This window comes from Neopelma chrysocephalum, unplaced genomic scaffold, assembly GCF_003984885.1.
Source record: "Neopelma chrysocephalum unplaced genomic scaffold, ASM398488v2 Primary Assembly neopelma1_25, whole genome shotgun sequence".
Classification (NCBI taxonomy): Eukaryota; Metazoa; Chordata; class Aves; order Passeriformes; family Pipridae; genus Neopelma; species Neopelma chrysocephalum.
Genome location: NW_020897694.1, coordinates 40721719 through 40743096, shown reverse-complemented (window position 1 = coordinate 40743096; position 21378 = coordinate 40721719). Strand labels below are relative to the sequence as shown.

The window sequence follows — 21378 nt, the reverse complement described above, 5'->3', positions numbered from 1 at the left end:
ACAGCAAGTGACATGATGGACTTGAATGTCGTCATGGTTGAAAGCTTCAGGGATCTCACACACTTCATTGAATCCATCTACAAAATGCTAAGTCTCACCATGTTCCCTCACAGCAAGATTCCCAGTCCACACAATGCTCATCTTGCCAAGCCTCATCTTCTCAAGAAGATGAGCCAAACATAGCTGCACTAAGGGAAAACATAGCAGGGTCTTATAGAACTACTTCTCAATCAAATAAGCTGTGGCCATAAAAGCAGGTTTTGATACTTACTACATGCAGATGAGAAGGCCATGTATAGAGCATTACTATAGAAAACATGGTCAAAAATTATTTTGAAAAAATGTATTGAAATACTGGTAGTTTTGTTAATCTGAGAGAAAATGCTGATGCCTTTTGGACAACAGAAATGAAAGAGGTGCAGTCTGTGTCACTGTCACCTGGGATCTAGCTACAGGAAAGAAAAAAAGGACCATATCAATCCTACTTCCATCCTACTGCCTGTGGGGGGTCATCAGGAGGTGTGAAGAGGTGAAGAAAGGACCATCATTCAGACACCCTCTGCCACCATCACTCCACTGCTGTGTCCACTTCCAGCCTGTGAGCACACAGCTTCCAAGAATAACAAAGAGGGAAGGGAAGAGAGAACGATGCAAAGATACATGGGCAGTTCTCTGTAGAACAAGTCAGATTGCCCTAGACTGCAGTGCTGTGACCCTTTATTAGGAATTTGTCCTCCAGCTGGCTGTAACTTTCAAACTGGAAAATCTGATGACTGTATCACTGCATCACTTTCATCTAAGCAAATGGTTCAGTTTTGTAGTGCTTAATATTTCTGTATTGATTTGAAGCTTCTCATGCTTCCTAAATAAACAGTTATAAAACAAATTGAACATAATCAGGAGAAAAAGCAGATATTCTTGAGAAACCTGAACCACAGCTTTTTTGAACCCTAGAATGCTGACACTGCTATATTTAGTGCCTTATTTGGTGGGAAAGAACAAACCACTAAAAAATTTCTTCCAGCTTCGATTGAATGCTACATCAGAACAAAAGTAATTGACATTAAAGTAGCCAGAAAGTGATATCCTTATTATTTACTATCCTTTTGGAGGATCAGCTCCTTGCTTTTATTGCTAGAAAATATTGTTGAAAAATACTTCCTAACCTGGAAGTATGTTGTGGTGAATTGTAGCTGGACTAACTAGTCCATCTGGTTATTATCATGAAATATGTCAGGAATTTTCATACACTTTTTTAGAAGTAATCTCTTTTTTCTTGGTACTTGGGGGGAAAAAAGCAGCCTGAACACCTGAAATTTATTTGGAATTTGACAGTTTCACAGTGTAGAACGATTACACAGTTAGACAGTCTAATCAGAAAAATGTAACAGCTGAAAAAAATGTATGTAAATGTGGAAACCAGACCTGTGAAGTGCTATCAAAAATAAAATTAAACAGCAAAATAATGTTCTTGTCCCTTTAAAATACCAAAAATAAACCACAATACTTTCCCTGTCTAGATCCTGATGCTGCGCTCAGCTCAACAGTCACAGGAGTCTGACTGTGGGGAGTTCACTGCTGGATTGAGGCACTGAGGTGTAAAATAGAGACATAAGGCAAGACTAACATTAATGCAAATCCAAAGCAAAGAGAACACGAAGTTCACAAAGCAGCAAGGACAGAATATTATTCACAATACCCATAGATTCCAGCACTTTCCTTTCTTCTGTTTATTTGCTGCTCATTTGTATCTTTTTTTCTCCGTGATTATGAATGGCTGCCACTAATGAGGTTTGTCACTATTCCAACAACAAATATCTCTGAAGGTGCTTGTGTGTGATGTTTGAATGGGAGAGCAGGTGAGTGAACAAGGAAGTAAATGGAAAATCACATTAGTAACCATAGCAGCCAACAGCACTTCATCCCAGGAGAAGCTTCCTCTGGTGGAGGCTGGGCTTCCTCTTAATGAGTTTCATACACTGTTTCACAGTGATGGGGCAAGTCTTCTAAACAGTTCACGTGACTGTTCTATCTCACTAGTAAGACCTTCCTGATGAACAGGACTACTTTGCAACAGCCAGGGACTGGATCTCTTGCATCAGGTAAAACAGATGAACAAATCTTGGTTGTCATTGCAGTTACCTGCCTGACCTGGCAGAAGATTGCACCCAAATTATTTTAACTGACGTGCATTTGTTTGATTGTGTTGGATATTTAGAAGCCAAACTCTGTTCTTTTAGAGGATTTTGTTAAGAAACTATATAACAAAGGTCACCTTTGGTACAAGGATGTGGGAATTACATTTCGTCATAATGACAGTGCATTTAGCTTTTGACTATAACAGAAGTTATGCATTATTGCCAGAGGTTAGAAACAAAGAGGTCAGAGTCAGAAATGTCTTATTTTCACATAGATGTTTTCTGGAAAAAAAAACAGATCTAGATGAAGAAAGTCAAGCAAGAGTGATCTTCAGTCTCCAGTGCTCAATCCTCTGTCCTTTGGGCCACTCTACTTCTACTAAAATCACCAGCAGAGCAGTTTAATGCTGGCCATTTTACTTGCTTCACCTTCAGTTTGTTACCTGTCCTGGGCAGGTAAGTTCTCAGAGTACCCCAGTAACTGTTAATTATGTTCTTCTTCAAATTAAGTACATCTGTCACAAACACCAGGCCGTGAAATGTTTTTAACATAAAGCAAAGACTTAAAAATTATTGTTGGTATCTCTTTTCACAAACAATATTCAGAAGGATCTGAGAAAATACTATTTCAATAGATCAAAGCACAAACATCTGTTCCACTGAGGGAATAATTTCCCTTGTCAATACAAAATAACTAGTTTAAATATACAGTGTAAATCCAAGAAAAAGATGAAGCCATTTTTTTCCTTAGCTTTTCAGAAATATAATAGAGGGAGAGACACAAATTAAGAAGTGATATATTTGTAGAGGAAAAGCCAGGAACACTGCAGGATAAGCAATTGCACTCAAAGCACACACCAATTTCTCAAGCAGATGAGCTGCATACAATTAATGGCTTTTCAATCTCTGCCATTTCCCATCCCTCACACTATTCTCACCTATGCACAAGTCAACTCTTACCACCTTCATACAGTTTTTTCAAGAAGTATTTAGTCACTTTAGCCAGAACTACTTGAGGTACATATTCACTAACATAATAGGAAGTAGGAACATAAACAGAAGTTAAACGTCCTAAAATCTAGAACAAAAATCCTCTGATGCCTACCATGTTATCCATGTGTACTATATCACCATTGTGCCTGTGGTAACTGTGGAACTTTATTGGGGCCCAGCTTTAAATCCTGCCTTCCCACTTTCCAAAGTCGAGGTAGACTGAACTGCAGGGTATCTATCACTGCCTCAAGAAGAGACTCCAGCATGAAGTGAACTGCTGCCCTTGGACCAGTCTCTCAACATCTTCACTGCAATTATGAAACAGGGTAACTCAGTAAGAATTGCAAAGTAACAGAAAATACATCCGTACATAAGAAGAGTAAATCTTTTGCACGCTAACATATTCACCTTCATTTCTAATGCTATTTAAACAATGAGGGGGATGTTTCAAACAGAACTGTGCTGACACAGTAAGTAAATCAGAAGGGGTGTGAGATTCTGTGGTAAGTAGTAAGATCTAGAGCATTTGGTGATTCAGCTGGGCAGGCAGGAGGAGGCTGAGAGGCCAGTAATGGATCACAAGGAATCATTCAGTAAGAACAGGAAGGAGAAATGGAGAGCAATAGAACAGGAAATCTAATCTGCAGTCAGAGAAGAAGAAAGAAATTTAGAAAAGACAGCTAGGTCACACAAGATAGAGACAGCACACAGGTAATTTTAGGAGTTTATTTTTAAAATGAGAAATAAGGAGTGAAATAAATGTGATGGAATATTCAAAGATGATTAGTTTAATAAATTGCTTAAAAGTGAAACATTGCATAATAGGCAGAACAGATCCATGACCAGTATGATCAAGGCTCCTCTTTTGGCTCAACTGCTAAGTCACAACGTGACCTTTAGCAGGTCGCTTGAGGATAGATCCAATAAAGGATTCAGGCACGTTAAGCCTGACTTAGGCAGATTTGAGGTACCGAAGTCTAGAAGTATGACCTAAACACCCTCCTCAGTTGCAACTACCCATGGAGAAGCTTTTAACTCCAAAAAGTCAGATATATCTGCTGTTCAGTCCTCCATGCACAAACATGGCTCAGTTGGCAAGGGTGTGCTGTGTTAACTTTCGGTGTCCTACTGGTGAGTGCTCTCTTCTGGGCTGCACATTTAGGTGTCATTTTTGGGGAAGCGTGGGCACAAGAGACAGCTAACGCAGGCTGGCATTTCACCTCAATATGTGCCCAGAATCCAGCTGTGCTCCTTCTCTCTCTTTTTCTTGGCAGCATAGGGAAGGGCAGAAAAAATGGCTCAGCTTTGCTTGAGCAGTAGCCGGGAAATGGCTGTAACCAAGCGTGTGTGTGTCGCCTGCCCTTGACTGAAAGAGTCAGTAAGAACAGGAGCCTTGGTCCCCTTTTTACCTAAGAGAATACAGCCAACCTTTGCAGAACCTAAAGCCACAAGTGGGTCCACCCTCTGGATGCAAGGAAAATGTTTCTTGCAGGCCCATTTTGGTTACTAAAGCTGAGGAGACAACAAGGAACTTAGAAATATCCCCATGATGATCATGCTCAGCACTTAGCTGTTGATAACTGTTCCCAGCTCATCAGGCAAACTTCCTTCCCTTCAGAGATGCTCCAAGAAGTGCACCAAGTAGGGTGTGCATCGCATACAAGACACTTCATTAAGTGGAAAAATATATTGAGGCATTTGGATGAAAGAAACTACCAAAAGTATTAAAAGAAAGAAAACTTTAAAAAACAACTTTCTGCATATTTTGAAAATCTGCTTTCATTTCAGATCCTGGTAAGAAGTAATGTCATTGAAAACACTGGATTGATTAAATGGCACAGCTTAAATAAAAGTGGAATAACTTTAAAAAATATTACAAAATATGAATATTCCACAGATTCTTTGAAAATGGAATGGCTAGACAGAAGTATCCTAAAAACCAATCCAAAGAATTTCTTGTTTCAGCTTTGCGAACTGAATATTTTGAAATTATCCCTTTATGCCCATGAATTAAGTTCTTCTGTGGTTTTTTTGGTAATAAACTAGTTTCCTGAAGACTAATGATACACACACATAATATTACTGTAATATGTAATTGTTCATGTAAATAAACAGATAATAGTTTTGTGTTAACTCATGCAGAATTGCTACTTTTGAGAAAAATTCCTGTTGTTTCATAGGTCTAATTATTTTCCCCTTTTAGTTTCAGTGATGATTTCTCGAAAGTGAAATGCAAGTACAGAAACCTATGTTACAAAGCATTTGGTCTGTAAACAGGAGCATGAAAAGGGGAGGTGCTACAAAATGCATACAAATTATTAGTCGTAACCAAGATGAAGAAAATTGGGGTTTAGACCAACATCACTTTAGACTTTGAATAGCAGTGTTACCTTGACCACAGTGCACTTAGTGTGCATTAAATTATACATTTTGCAATCTAACCAGCAATAAATGCCGAATGTACATAATGCATCTATATTAAAGGTGACCTGTAAAGAAGCAATTATATGTCCTTTCTCTTAGTATTTATGTAATGATCTCAAAAAGTGTAATTTCTATTTTTTCCATGTGTTAGTTGCATTAGAAATTCAGGTACTCTTTGGGTTAGCATCTTTTAGGGTGTCCAGAGAATTTTTTAATTGAGACAACACAAAAACTAAAGAAGCAAAAATTGCCTAGTTCTGGCCATAAGCTAGGCAATAAAGAACAGCTTATGTGGTTGCTGCTAAAGAAGAGAATGGATTTTCATAAGCATAAAATGCTCTTGCCAAAATTAATAATTTCAGTAAATGATTGAATTTTACAAAATTGATAAGTTCCAAATTATTTTTGAGAAAGTATTTGGTGTAGAGGCTTAATTTTACATTAAGTTGTACAGAGTAATACAGAAGTCATCTGAGACTATCTACAAGAATCTTGCAAACTTGAGCTAGTCTTCGGTATGAATGGCATGGAAACCCAACAGCTGAGTAAAATAAAGGCCTTTAAAGGTGTTCTTTCAGGTATTTAAAAAAAAAAATAGAATACTCATATGCTCCTACTTCTGTTTTGTGCACGTTTTTGCTGAGTTCTGCTTATCTCTTCACCTCACACCAAGTCATTTCTATCGTTTGCGGGCTTGTCAGGACAGTAATATTTGGGCTTTAGTCACTGCACGGAACTTTCTTTATCCGTTCCTGCCGCGTTTTACACGCGGGAAGGTACCACCTGTCCGGCCGGGCTCCCGCCGCGCTGCGCCCCAGCGCTGCCGCTGCTCGGCCGCCGGGACGGGCGGAGCGGGGTTTGCCTTCAGCACAATTCGGACCCGCCCGCGCGGCACCAGCAGCACTTATGGAAATCTTTTTCACGGTCCAACGAGAGGCAGGCCGGGCTCCGGCGGAGCGGCACCGCGGAGCCAGCGCCACCGCCGCCCCGGGCACACCCGGGAACGCACCTCCCGCCCCGGCGGGGCATCTGCGCCGTCCCGCCGCCCGCACCTCCGCCCCGGAAGAGCGCGGCAGCTGCTCCCTCCTGTTCTGCGCCTCACCTTCCACCTTCCCCTCGCTCTGGGCACGGCGGGAGCGCGGGGGGCAGGGGAAGGCGGGGCGGAGAGAGTATACAGTATCACTTCCTATCTTCCCCAGTGCTCCCAGTTCCCTCCCAGTGCTATAAGTGCGATTCTCTGGCTCACTCCAGTGCTCCCAGTATCATTCCCGTCTCCCCCTCATTGCTCCCAGTTCCCTCCCAGTGTCACTCCCTGGCTCGCCCCAGTGCTCTCAGTTCCCTCCAGGTGCTCCCAGTATGATCCCCTGGCTGCCCACGGCCCCGCCCCCATCTCCCCCCCATGCTCCCATGCCATCTCAGTATTCCCAGTGTCACTATCTGGCTCCCACTCCGCGCTCTCATTCCATCCAAGTTCTTCCAGTATTGCTTCCTGTCTCCTACCAGCGTTCCTACTTCTCCCCCACTGAACCCAGTTTCACTCCCTGGCTTTCCCCCCCACCGTGCTCCCAGTTCTCTCCCAGTGCACCCAACATCACTCTCTGGCTTGTCCCTACGCTTTCAGTTCCCTCCCAGTATCACTCCATGTCTCCCCTCAGCTCTCCCAAACCCGCTCGCGCGCGACCCCCGCGCGCAGCCGTTACCGATCGCCCCTCGCGCGCGGGACAGGAGAGGGAGAGGGAGAGGGCGCGGGCACAAGCACGAGCGCCGGCGCGCGCATGCCCGCGCGCCCGCCCCGCGTGACGTGCGCGCGGCGGGGGGCGCCCGGCGAGATCGGAACGGCGCGAGCCGGGCGCGGGCCAGGCCGGTACCGGGCGGGCGCGCGCGCGAGGAGGTGCGGGGGGAGCGGCGCGGAGACGGCCTCGGCCCCGCCCGCCGGATAAAGCCCCGGAGCGGGCGGAGGGCGGGAGAGCCGATCCGGGCAGCGTCTGGCGGCGGCTTCTCTCTACCTCCTCTCCGCGAAAGTGTAGTGGCGGCGGCGGCAGCAGCGGCAACAGCGGCAACAGCAGCAGCGACGGGGAGTATGCGGGGCCGCGGGGCGCCGCGCCGCAGCGGCGGCGGCGAGCACATGGCATAGCCGGGACTGGCGGCGAGCGCCGGGCCGGCGTCACAGCGGGTCCGGCGGGGCGAGCGCGGCTCCCTGCATGTGGCAAGGGAGGAGGCGAGCCAGGGAGCCCGGCGGCACCGGCGAGCACCCGGCGGCGCGGTCCTGAGCCGCCCGCCATGGATTGCAGCCTCCTGCGGACCCTCGTGAGCCGATACGTGAGTACCGCCTGTGCCCCTCGCACCCCGGCGGGGCGGGGAGCGCCCGCCGTGGCCCCGCGTTCTCGGAAAGGGCTCAGTCGGGAGCTGGGCGGTCCCATGACCGGCTCGGCGGCCGGGGGAGCCCCGGGGGCTGCCACACGTGATGCCCGGTGTCAGCGGAGGATGCAGCGGCGGGTGTCGATGCGCTCCCTGCAGCCCGCCCGCCCCACGGGACTGTCCTTCGCTGAACCAGAGCGGCTTGACCTGAGTTCAAAGCACTGTAATTTACAGTGTGCTGCGATACGTAGTTATTAGGGCAGAGAAAATGTCCAGTGGTTGTGGGGGGGTTTTTGGTTGTTTGTTTTTGTTTAGGTTTTTTTCCCCTTTTCTCCTTGTTACATTGACTCACTCAAGCGGCGTTTTTGTGGAATTGTCCAATTTAAATACACTGGCGAATGGTCGGAATAGTCCCAAGTTTTTGTATCTGTGCGTAGTAAGATTCAAACACGCCAGACTTGAGAGTACAGCGGTGAGAGAGTTCCTCTCGCATGTGAAAGCTCACCCGTACCCCCTGAAAGAACAACTCAGTAGCACGTTAGGGTGCATCCAAGTGTAGGCTGAAGTGCGTCAGTTGAGTGCGAGTCCAGTTCCACTGAACCCCAAACAAATGCTCAGGATAATGATTTAAGTAGATTGGTAGAATGCCTGTAAGTGTGGGGCTGTGCAATAAAGGGATGGGGACAACCAATACCAGGAAACTGCAAATTTCTGCTTTTGGGTGTAGAAGAAATTTTTAAAAGGTAGGGAGAGAGAATTTCGATTTTCAAATACATGTGGCTTCTTGCCCTACACAAAAATTCCTGTAATTAAGGAAACTTTGGTGCTCTGACCAAGCAAAAATAAATACGCTTAGATTTGTGCGTGTCAAGAGCTATATCCACATAGTACAGGCTGAAGTCTGTCTTTTTGAAGCACAAATGAAGAATAATAGCAGAGGTGAAAAATGGTTGGATTTTTTTCTCCTGTTTGCAATAGAATATTATGTGCAATGAGGAGAGAATGGAGAGGTGAATACTGAAAGCAGCTGTGTGTATATGGATCCTTAGAAAGTGGCCCTGAGGGAGAATATTCAAACTAATATGCATATTAATAATGAGGTATAAGAAAAGCAATAGTCTCTATGGATATATAAAGCTCAGGTGAGCTGTGCTGAGGTCTGAAGCAGGTGGGATCACTTGGGGTATAGAGATCTGTCAGTGCTGGTCTAACTTTGGATTTAGTTTAAGATTTCTTTTTTTATATGTGCTCACATCTGGAACCTGTACAAAAGGCGCATTCATTGTGCACAGAGCAAGCATACTGTTAAATCTCGTCTGCACAACATTGTTGCTAACCTCTTTCTAACTAGGCTTAAGCATCAGATATAAAGGAAACAGAGTAGCTAAACTAGGTGTAAATGAGAAGACAGTATGTTGAAAATAAGGCACTTGAGCTTTTAAGTTGTGGACTGTCACCACTCTCCTGCACTGTTGACGAGGCTAATTCAGCAGTCTAAAAGATAAATGAAACATTATTAAATCCCATGTGAGGAAGGGTTCCTACTTCCTGGGTTACGCTACTTTCTGTATTGTATATATGCCAATAGGCTATGCCTAGGTAATGGCCCAGCTGTTCCAGGCTGCCTTGTATATTTTCACCTGTTGCTTCTTGTTCTTCTGCATGCCTCCAGTGTCTTAATTTAGAATTCTTTCTTCCAAGGAAAGGTAATTTTGAAAAAAGCTACTGTAAGTAAATTTTTGCTCGTCATTTCATTAAGGCCATTAATATCTGGCAAGCTGATGCCTGTGTTGCATGTTTTCTTTTTGGTCTTTTTTTATCTCCACAGTTCAACACTTTTGTACATCTACAGCAATGACACTGAAACATAGTAGTCTGAGTGCTGGGACTGAAACTGGCTGTAGTGCATGAGTAGCAGATGCACACGTCAGCAGTATCACTCAGTAGTTTTTCACCAAAACTCTACACACACCAGCCAGACTACACAGGTGGAGATGTGCTTGCCGCTTTCCAAACTGCTTTTTAATTAGGCAGTGATTCTTCTGTGGGAGAGTTGGAGTGGATAGTTACATCTTGTGTTTCTTTCAAAGTAAGCTCAAACTTTGGTTTAGTTAAAATCTGTAAGGAAACTTTTCAATGATCAAGAGCCTGGAGGTACAAATCTGTGTCCTGCAAGTTGTGTCCTGGTCATGTTCAGCTGCAGGTCCTTCCCAGAGCAGGCTGGTCTCGGGATTATCCTGAGAACCTTGGCTGATGCAAACTGGAGATGTTGTTCGGGTAGCCGGGAGCTCTTATGGTACGATCTTGGGATAACAAACATGTGATGTACTAATGGAGACTTCTATTAGAATGGTTTCTAACATTTCTAACATCGCTTCTTGTGTGTCATTTCTTTTCTTTCCTGGTGCTGGATATAAAGACATAAGTTAAATACAAGGGTTCTTGTTATTGTGAAGATCCTCCCCATTCCGCTTTCCCTTACTGTGCAGTTGCTGTCCTGAAGCAGTGCAAAATCTTACATGTTTCCAAGGCCCTGTGGAAGAATAGCAATGACTGGGTGCTGCCAGTTTCCTGGTTAGCATTTTCAAATATGTCTGTTGTTTTACCTGCGTTGAGTATCATGTTTATGTCTTCCAGGCACTGAACACTTTAGCCATGTGTGTTGAATAAAATAGATGTTCATCATGCTTGTCACACTGGAGTTCATATCTCTTCACCAAGAGATGGTGTAGTCTCTTAGACGGACAGAGGGAATTATGTCTTTATCTTACTAAATTTTTAAATTTACATCCTTGTTCTGCCTCTGTAAATCCTCCAAACTTTGGGGTTTTTCACTTCAGCTCTTGCTTCCTGTTACCATTACTGCAGCCATACACAATTTACTGACTGATGGGGAAGAATCACTTTCTCTAGAAAAGGTACTTGCTTCACTGCAGTACAGCTAACATGAAGTTCATTATAGTTTTCTAAATCCTTTGTGATCCCTCTAGCTGATATACAGCAATGTAACTTTTCTTAGTTGTGTCTCATGAGGTTATTCTGTATATTTTGCTGCTTTAAAATGTGTGTGAGCTATAGTAGAGGCATCTTTAAGTCACAAAACAGAAACATCTTTATAGCTTTTCCACCTTGTGGAACCATAGGAACTAAATAAGCTTTCTACAGTAAGATAAATACGATAAATTTTTACAACTGTATTGTTTAATTTACTTTCCCAAATAATGGAAGTAATGGTTTTATGGGGGTAGTATGAAAATTGCCTTGGGGGGCTACACTTTTTGTCACATACTCTATAAAAGTATTACCTCTTTTTCTGGATGTTGCTTTTGCATCAGATAATATGTTCCTCTGTCTTCTCCTTGGATTGTTTGTGTATTCCGTAGAGGATGTGGGATACCCCAGGGATGGCAGCCTCACAGCCAGAGAATACAGAATTAGCATGTGCTTTCCTGTAAGTGTCATGGAGAACCTACTGTGTGCTCAGCAGTACACTATTTAGGGTAAAAACAAGCAGACAATGGCAATTGAAACTGTCTCCATACAAGATTAGCTTTTGTTTTATAGTTAGATTATTTGGGACACTGTGCGGATATCATTAAGTGATGTGTTCTGCCTGTATAACTGCAGCTGCGTTAGTTTTCTCTGGTGACTTATTTCTTGCTGATCTTAGGACTGCTGAAGTCCCTCCTCTTCACAGTCAAAGGATGGCTAATAATGTTAAAACAAGTCTTGGCGACTTCTTATCTTTCATAAAATGAACACTTTTCTTAATAAAACCTGTGTCTTTTGTGTATTCATGGTAGCCATTTATGGCTGAATGTGGATTTGAATATATCTGGGCAATCTGGGAAGATGCTGCTCTTTAGCATATGTGTGTTTGGACACTAAATGATTGCTAAATGTCTTGCAGCCTATGGTGCTGCAGTCTGTTCTGTATTTGTAAGACAGCTGGCCCTCATCACTAAAAGTTCCTGTGCACGTGTATGACTTTGGGCTGTACAGTAAATGCTACTGGGTCAAAGGTCTATTACTGAACAGTTTTGCCAGTATTATGTAGTATATTTAGGTATCTTGCTACTTTACTGCTTCTCCTCTTTCAGATTCTGCTGTTACTTCAGGATATTAGGTATTTGTTGCCTGTGTGAATATGTCCAAATGTGCATAATAGGAGGTAAGATTTATTTCCAAAAGGAACAGGGATTTACTACAGCTGTGGACCCTGGGAAGCTGCTGGCCTATTAATTGTGCAGGTATTTCTTAAAAAATCTTTTTTTTGGGAGATTGGAATAAATGAGCTTACAAACTGATGCTCTATTTTTCACTGTTGTAGAAGTGGGTCAACTTTAATCAGTCTGAGAAGATTGACTAGTCTAACCAGGAAGTTACGTTAGGGGTTTCTAGCCCCTAAAACTAAGTTTCATGGCAGCCTGTGGCTTTTGGTCATGGTTTAGATGATTTTTCCTAAGTATTTTGCTTGTGTTTGTAGTCTTAGTAGACATAAATAAATATTGAGCTTCAGTTTATTTATATATCTAGCTTTGATACAGCAAAGGTTGATAACTACTTTGACTTGAAAGTTGGCAAAATTGTAAGTGTTGATGCTCAGTATTTGTCTTAAAGGACAATCCATTTATCAAGTGTTTCAGATGAGTTCAGTTAATACATTTGAGGATACCCCTGTGGTCAGTTCTTGCTTTTGCTTGTATTTATTCAGCTCTCTTTGCACCCTGGCAGATGAGTGTTACCTAGACAGCAGTAGTTTGTTTCTTATTCAGGGTGCCTGCTAACATAAGCACAGTTTTCTTCCTAGCTATCACTTAAAATAAGTCAAGAGGTTTGTGTTGGGTTTGGTGTTTAATTCCAGGGATATGACTTGACAAAATCTTATGCTGTTTTAAATGTCATAAATGTGTTTGTACACAGACTTTTCATCTGCTAACTGTCCTGATGGTATGAAAGATGTTCTCTGTAGGAGCTATGTGTGTATTCATGGGTCAGGAATTAGTAACCTGTAGCTCTTAAGTGTCTATCCCAGGTATGTAATGCATTTTTGTTATCTCTTGAACAAGTCTGTGTGTCACAATGTTTTCTTGAAACCTGAGATGCTTCCCATCTCACAGCTTTGCTTCACTGCAGGGACCAGTTCTTCCTGCTGTGGAAGGCATGATGAGTGGGTTGAACAGCATGAGTAAGTTCTGAATTCCTGTTTCCCCAAGCACCATTGCTTTGTTGTTCTCCTAATTGCCTCTTTCCTTTATTTTTTGGGAGGGTGGGTATCTGTATGGAGTGCTGCCTGCATACTTTTCAGGAAGTTATTTAAAAAAAGCAAAGTTTGAAAGTTATAATTACTTATAAGTTAATTCAGTTGAACGTTCACTGTGGCTGACAGGATTTGGCACTTCTGCAAATCTAACTAGCATTTCATACTGGTAGTGACTCCTGTGTTCATTCTGGTTTGTAATGTACACTTTAAGATATTTCAGTATTATCTGAGGCTCAAAAACCCCCACAGACAATCTCCCTTCCCACATCAATTATTTACTGCTGAAGGGCAATAAGCATGAAGAATTGCATGGGCTTTGTTTTTTCCCTTTCCCCTACCCCATCAATTAGTTAATTTATACAAAAAAACCTAATTTCCTTTTTCTTTTGAGAATAAACAAATGAAAATAAAACATTGCATATGTAAAACATTTCACTTACAGAAAAGTCAGTGTACAAGCTGGTTGCTATTGACTACAAAATATTGCTCATCTGCACTCATCAGATGCTCTCTGATAGTAAAAAACATTGCTTTTGGAGCATCTAAACTGTAGAAATATTTCAGTGACTAAAAATAAATCAAGAACTTTTAATCTTGCTTTTGTTTACCATCAAAATACTTGTCTCTTCAGAGGTGAGAACTGCACAGTTGCTTTTGTCATTTCATAACATTTTTGTTTGATTAAAAAGGGCTTAATGTTGTTCTGCTTTGCCTTTTCTCAAGCACCACAGAGTATCAATTCTGCAAGCAGGAAGCCTTTTCAAAATTATTTTTGGGAATGAAAGAGGACAAAGTACGACATAGCACATTTATAGCTCAACATCCCTGATAACCATTTCTCGTTGATTCTTTTCTCCTGTCATACAGTAGTAGTTGAAACAAGAAAAGTGTCAAGATGGAATGGGATTTTCTAATGGGTCTGCTTTCTAAACTCCAAATACTTAGAAAATAGTAACTGGGCTGACAAGTAAAGCATTCCACAAATACCATAGGTGGTTGCTCTTTGTGGTGTTGAGATGGGGGTAATAAAAACTGTCCCATCTACTAGGTTTAAGTGTGACTAGAAAACCATTGTGGTTTCTGAGGAGCTCCAGCGTGATTGACAGTGAGCTGCTTGCTGCATGTCATGTGCAGGTGTGTCAGGGAGCAGAAACCAAGAGAAAACTGTGTCACAGAAGACTGAGCAGATGTTTTAGCACCTGTTATGCAACTGGATTCAACTTTACTATGTTTTTTTTTTTTTAAGCAAAATAGCCTGCTTCTCGTCATGTAAGTCTTTTAGGTTGATTGTATTTTTTCCAGAATAATGCTGCTTATTCTAGTGGCTTACCATTACACAGGGTAATGTAATATTTCTATTTGTATAATTGTTGAGGGACATTTCAGTTAAAGTTCATCCTGAGCTATGAAGCAGAATGACACTGGAATGCTATTATCTTCTCTGCTGTAATTGCCATGGCAACAGTTGCAGGTAGACAAGGCAAGTTGAGGATTCTTTTTCTATATCATATGTACACCAGCTGTTTTTCTTCCCTCTCAGTAATGACTCTGAGAAGCCTGTGGCACAAACACACTGAGTCATCGTGAAAAGTGTTTTGTTTTGGGTTGGTTTTTTTTTTCAATTCAACTTTGATTTTAATTTTCTAAGTATTGAGTATTTGTGGTACTGTATTAAAAATAGACTCTTCTTAGGAAGAAACTGGAAGCCTAGCCTAGATTGTTCTGGGAGACTGAGATGAGCCAGTGGCTGGGGAGGTTGTTTGGAACATCACAGAAGACCACAGGCTGATAAATCACCTAAATATCTTTGTAGATCTGGATGTTAATTTCTGTGTGCATCTATCTTTTCTTAGGCCAGGGATGAGAGTATAGCCCATCTTTTCCATAGAGAGAAGTTGTAAGGGTACCTAAATGCTTCCAGGTAACAAAATTAGTATGTTCCAGGAAGACAACTGAGTGTGAACATAAGCCTGTAATGACTGTGTCTTAGGGTTGGGGTTTTTTGTTACTTAAGTGTTCCACACTGTTTCTCCTGCAAACTCTGATTTTCCTCTTGATTCCTCCATCTGCATGCATTCATGTGCAGATGAATGAACAAGTGCTTCCTTAAATTGGGAGCTGTTCATTTGGTAATGTCAAGAATTATGCCAAGATTTACCAGAGATCCAGATGTTTATTGGTAGTAAAAAAACAAGGTCCTTCATATGAGCTCTTGTGTCTCATTACTGAAGTATACCGTGAAAGTTTGTTCTGGGGTGCTTCTTACTTAGATCATTGTGGTCGTTACTACAAGCATGAAAGCTTAAGAATTTGGAGATTTCATAGAGACATTTTTCCATTTATTCTGCTCTTCCCTATAGTCTAATTTCCCTTTTTGAAATAGGAAAATGTATTTCCTTCATTAATCATTAAACTCATCTAGATACAGGGCAGGGTGAGGGGGAAATAGTGTTTCTTTTTCCTGGTGACACTGACTAATCTCTTTGCTTCAGTCAAAAGAGGATTTCATCTAACCTATTTTGAATAGAGGATTAAGGACAATTAGGCTCTTCCTCTACTTCACCATTAAGATAGGATGTTGTGAAATCCTCTGAAAAGAACATCTGCTGATGTGCCATTAAAGTTTTGCAAAACTAATGTTAATAATCAAAATAGTTATATGCAGAAAAAGAAACTTTGTGTATGAAGTACTTGCCTGGAGATAAATGTATGAATGAATTGGGTAGAGGGAAGGAATACTGATCTGTTTGCTCAGTAGTTTTTGTCTCTAATGCTTCTGAATTATGTTGTGGATTGGATATGTAGTTGAACTGAAATGGATTTCGTGTTACCCGAATTGCATTACTAACTTGCAGTTCGTGCTTAGCATTATACGTAGTCTTCACTTCTTTTCAAAGTACTATTAATGAGTTGTTAGCACAAATTATAATAATGAAGTACAAACACTGTCCATAATCTGTGCTTGTATAACTATTTTATGTCACTTATATTCATTATAAGCAGTGTCTCTTGAGATGAATCTGAATCAGCAGTTGCATTAGATAGCTAACATGAAACTGCTGTACTTGTCAGGAGGTCATTACAAAATAAAACTGAAAAATACCACTATTATTGGAAGATACATGATGTGCATAAGACAGTATAATGATTATTGGGAAGGAAAAATGTCTGTGTGTATTCTGGAGAAAGTTTGACTATCAAATGCACCCCATAAATGGTAGAACTGACTGCCTTCTGTGAAGAATAGGTAGTAGTACGCTGTGAAGCTACAGAGAAGATAGTTGAATGACACTTGCCTCTGAGAAATTGCTCTTGTGGTCTTAATTTCAATACTAGCAGTTGTAAGTAGGCTACTGAAACTCATGGCTTCTTTAGCTTTGTTTCCTGCAGAACACTAGTCTAGAGAGTTCAATCTAATCTTCTTTTTTGGATGATAATATGCCTGAAGAAGGGTTGTCCAGAAAAAGATGAAGTCTATTCACTTCATCTTATTCTTGAGGCAACTTGGAGTCACATAAACTGTAATTTCTCAGACTGGCATTAACCACAGTTCCAGAATGAGTGGAATGTGTGGCTCTGGGATCCCAAAGCTGACTTCAAGGAGAGTTGCGGTCTTCTGTTAAAATGTATCTGGTGTCTTTGCCTTCTGCTTGGGTTTGAGGCTATGGTGAGTAACAAACAGCATACCAATCACTGCATGAGTTTTGGGTAGAGTATAACAAATGTGGAGGAAACACTGTTGGGGAATTTGACATCCTGCTTATTCAGTGATTTATTTTTTTTTTTTTTCAGAGGGAGAAGACATTATTTAAAATTTACCTGCATGAAAGTTCTTAAAAACCAGGCCACTCTTTAATTGTGCTATAAAATGTGCCTGTGTAGAAATACAGTCTTTCATTATGCGAAATACAATATATATGACAGAGGGTACTATAAATGTAGGCTTAAAACTGTTTATTATTTTAGCTATGACTTGGTCAATAAACTTATGCTGATATTAGCAGAAGTATGATGTAACTAAGTTCAAGCTAGACATTTTGCTTTGGTCAAAAAGACTCCTTACACTATAAGCAGATTTTGATAGATTAATGTTAGTCCTTTAGTTTAATTCTCAGCACTTGCTCTGTAAACCCAGAATGTGCTGAAATGCTGTTATTCTTTGGTGTATTGTGTGTTACAGAATGGCTGTAACTCCTTTCTAGTAAATTATGTGTAGTTCCTTTTTCTTTGATTTTTCAGTGGAATTACATTAACAATAAGTGTGATGTTAAGAGCTACTCTCATCTTTCACATTCTAGCCTCCTGACTAACAGTATGATTTTTGGAAAATTTAACTCTAATAAGAAGCTTCTGTTCACTTAGGCTAAAAAAAATAAAGATTTCTCAGGTAAGATCAAGTATTATAAACATTATCAAGTTAACTTAATGTTTAAAATCCAATATATAGATTTTATGTCTTCTGCTGTCTCATTTTTAAAAATGTTTAGTATTTTTATTCTTTTGTACCAGGTTTTCAGTTCCTGGCTATCTTAAACTACAGCAGTTCTAAGGGTTCTAATCTCATTTCTTCTTGACTTGAAGCTTTTTGTATATCTTCTCTACAACAGATATGTAGCCAGTTAAATATATGTGGCTGGTTCTTAATATCATAAGAGGGAGGATGGAGGCAGGTAGGTTAAAGCTAAGCTAAGAATTTTGTTTAATGACAACTGTTGAGCACAACTACAAAATTCTTTTACCTTCTAAGATGGACACCCCCCCCCCAAAACTAACCCACAAGATTATTGTAACTTCACCTGAAAATATTGTAGTTTTGTTGATCTCTTAAACAGTGTTAACTGACTGCTTGCTCTTTACAGTTATCGAGTGACCAGATGGCCTAATCTGGTAGGAGGTGCCTGTGTATTGGCACTAGGAGGGAAGAAGTGAAGGGAAAAAAGCTCTTTCCTCAGCCCAGAACTGCATGATTGCTTTGAGATGATTCATGAATGTGTTGACTTCTTGATTCTGTAAGCTTTTGTCTGACATAAGGAGGTTAAGTTTCCATACTCGGTGGCTGTAATGGCACAGAAGCAATAGGAAAGCTTCATGTACTTTCATGAAGCAGTGCGTAGTGCACATGGGCAGGTGTAAAAACAGGTTTATAAAGGACAACTGAGTGTGATTTTGCATCTCCTGTCTCCTTCAGCCCAGGAGGTCTCAAATTTGAAAGGCTTGTCTTTTTTCTTAAAGGAAAGTTCTTAAGCTTTCTGACTTCCTTCCTAAGAAGTGAAGAGGTTGAGTGTTTTTACCCTGCTAATGGCAGTTGCTGAAACTTGTTCAAAGAGCTTTTATGTCAGCTTATATATAAAGTAAGGTTTTTTGAAAAATACACTAAAAAACAACTTGAGCCTAGATTTCTGCTGGGCATGTAGAATTAAAATATCAGTATTCCTTTACTATTTTCTTGCAAATTATAAGGTATTTTAAACTGAAAATAATAATGCTTTAACATGTGCATTTGCTTTCTGGCATGTTAAAAGTGGTGACAAAAGCCAAACAAAGTTTGTGGTTATAGTTGAGTCATCAAGTGAGACTGCTGCAAATACTTGCAGACAGTAAGCTAGTAAGACAGTAGCATTGGCTTTTCGTGCTTTCTCCTGCTGCCTGCAGTCAGACCAATTAATTCTTGTAATGACTACTTCTTGCTGCGGAATAGCAGCTGCTTGGTTATGTGGCTTTTAGCTGATCTTTGAGAGTATTTTGATAAAGGGGAAAAGTGTTATGGCACTGTCAAATTCTTATCTAAGTCTTGGAGATGTGGAGGGGAAAAGGAGAAATGTGGCCTTTACAGCCCTGTGAACTCGAGCATAGGGAGCTTCCCACCTGGCACTGGGCAGTTAGATCAGCATAGGAGTGGAAAAACATGTTTGTGGTGCTGCTGCTGACTGGAGGCAGCTGCATCTTGTTAGTTCTTCCTTAAACTGATGAAAGGTGTGATCTGGACTTCTCTTTGTTTTCTTGTAGTATGTAGAAAAGACCAAAGCAGAAGTGTTAAGTGGGCTGATGCAGTGGCATATAGCTCTTGTAGTCTTGTAAGAGCTGTCAGAAGGGACTCTGGCTGTACAGAGAGGTTTGTGCTTTCTTTTGTCTTCTGTTTGGGATGTGCTGTTGGACTATTGATAGAGACGTGTTTCACTGTGCTCTCTGAATGACAAAACAATTGGGTAGTGGCTGTATGTGGGTGCCTTCCTAGAGAGGCAACTATTGCTCTGGGTTTGAAGCTGAAATGGATAATGTAGTGGCAAGTTTCATTGTGAGGGGGAAGAGTGCTGCCAAGTGCCAGAGTTCTAGATTGTGCTTCTAACTGGAATGAAGTGACATCCCAAAGTGATGACTGATAGGTCAGGGGCTCATTTGACAAGTTGGTGACATCCATGGAACACTGGCTTGTTTTGTGAGTAGTATCTGGCATCAGAAAAGTAGTTGGGAGAGGGATGGGAGTTAACACTTTGTGTAAATGTCAAGAAGCTTTACGATTTATGAAATGAAGGGTAGTATTTGGGGGACAACATAGAAGGAATGTTACTTAAAAATAAACCAACCAGGAAATAACTCCAGCTTTTCCTCGCCAAACTAACTCTGATGTGCATGCTCTTGTAGTACTTGTCATATGGCTAGACCTTCCTTTTAGTTGCATGATGGCAGGGGGGGATGGAACAGCCATTATATGCTTAAGATTTCCTCCTGTGTTTTTTAGAACATGTTTTATTGAAATAAGGATGCTAGCCAGCACAGGAATACTTTAAGATTGTGAAAGTCTATAGCACCTTTAACCCTTTCACAGGCAACTGTGGGAGACTGGTATTTTTGGTTTAGCATGAAGGCCAGTGTCAAATGCTTAAAAATCAAGGTTTTCATTGCATGAAGACAAGGTGTACATGATCTGATTCACTAGTGATATTTGGAATGAATTAATTCTGAAAATAATTATTTAAACTCGGTATTTCTAAAGCAAAAAAAAAATTGTTAATATCAGATTAGTCTAAAAAAGCTTCATGCTTTTTAACTCTCTTTCCATAAAAGAGATGATCTGAAGAGATGCCTTCTAACCTTCATTGTTCTGATTCTAAAGTAAGAACCACTGACTTCTACTTAATGTTAACTTAAAGGAGAAAATACTCTTGCCTCTTTTGCAGCCATCTTGGTTTTCATCTCTGAGGAGATGGTAGTAATAAGACATCCTAGTTTAAAACAGGCTCTGTGGATAAAGCTCTGTGGATATCACATCTTTAAGTGATAACCCACAGACTCCACAGATTGTTATTGTGAGCAGTAATTATACCACTTGGTGTGTTTGTTCGTTCATGCTTTAGGATTGCCATAATAGAGGTTCACAACAACTTCCCTGTGTTCATCACTCAGTAAAAACTACTGTAGGTGGAACTGAGGCTTTAAACTGGTCAGGTCCACACCTATTTAAGTATGTCTCCTGGTTCATATTCCAGTTAAAGAAAAATTATTGCAGTCAACCTCTACATGGTTATTGTCATCATTCCCTACTCGCTTTACCTGCTCATGTGGCTATTCCAAACATTTTTCCATCAAAAAATAGATTTTTCTCAAACTACTGAATAATTTGTTAAGCTGTCTGATTCATGTTCCTTCATTCAGATGTTCATAGTATCTAAGGAAGTCCTGGCCAGAAAGTGGATGGTAGTGAGTAGCTAGGTGGGGAAGGAGCTGTGGATGGGAATCTCTTTGGGATCCTGAAGAAGCTACATGCCTAGAACTTAATTTGGAAGCTGCTGTTGTGTAAGTGTGATCTGAGAGGCTGGAAGAGAAAAGCTACTAGACTTTAATTAGTAACAAATAGTGTGAAAATGCTTGTGCCCTTGAGACTTAAGCTGGCCCATCTCAGCTTTCATGACAAGATTGTTGTGTCACCATGGAGCGCTGACTGTGGGTGCAAGTGCTCTGAGGAGTTATTCTGGAGTTGTATTTAGGTGCTGAAACTACATGTGTGTTTAGTTTGGGGAGTATGGGAATAGTAGAAAGAAGATAGCAAATAGCAACAACTCTAGACATCAGTATAAACAGAATTACTGTTAAATACCATTACCATAAAAATAATACTGGATGACAGTAATGGACTGTAAGCTGTTCTTGAAAGACTTCTTACTGGGTTAAGAGCTGATGAGAGTTTTGAAAAGGGTTTGCAGG

General features: G+C 41.0%; 1 protein-coding gene across 4 annotated transcripts in view; it reads left to right on the top strand.

The window, feature by feature from the left end:
• The first annotated feature begins 7454 nt into the window (after positions 1-7454).
• The window catches only part of ATP11A (ATPase phospholipid transporting 11A), a 115265-nt gene continuing 101341 nt past the window's right edge, over positions 7455-21378 (top strand). For all 4 annotated transcript variants that reach the window (XM_027675065.1, XM_027675066.1, XM_027675067.1 and 1 more), the window contains exon 1: positions 7455-7874. In XM_027675065.1, the coding sequence (XP_027530866.1) occupies positions 7836-7874 (39 nt within the window). In that variant the 5' untranslated portion in view covers positions 7455-7835. The remainder of the gene's footprint in view (positions 7875-21378) is intronic.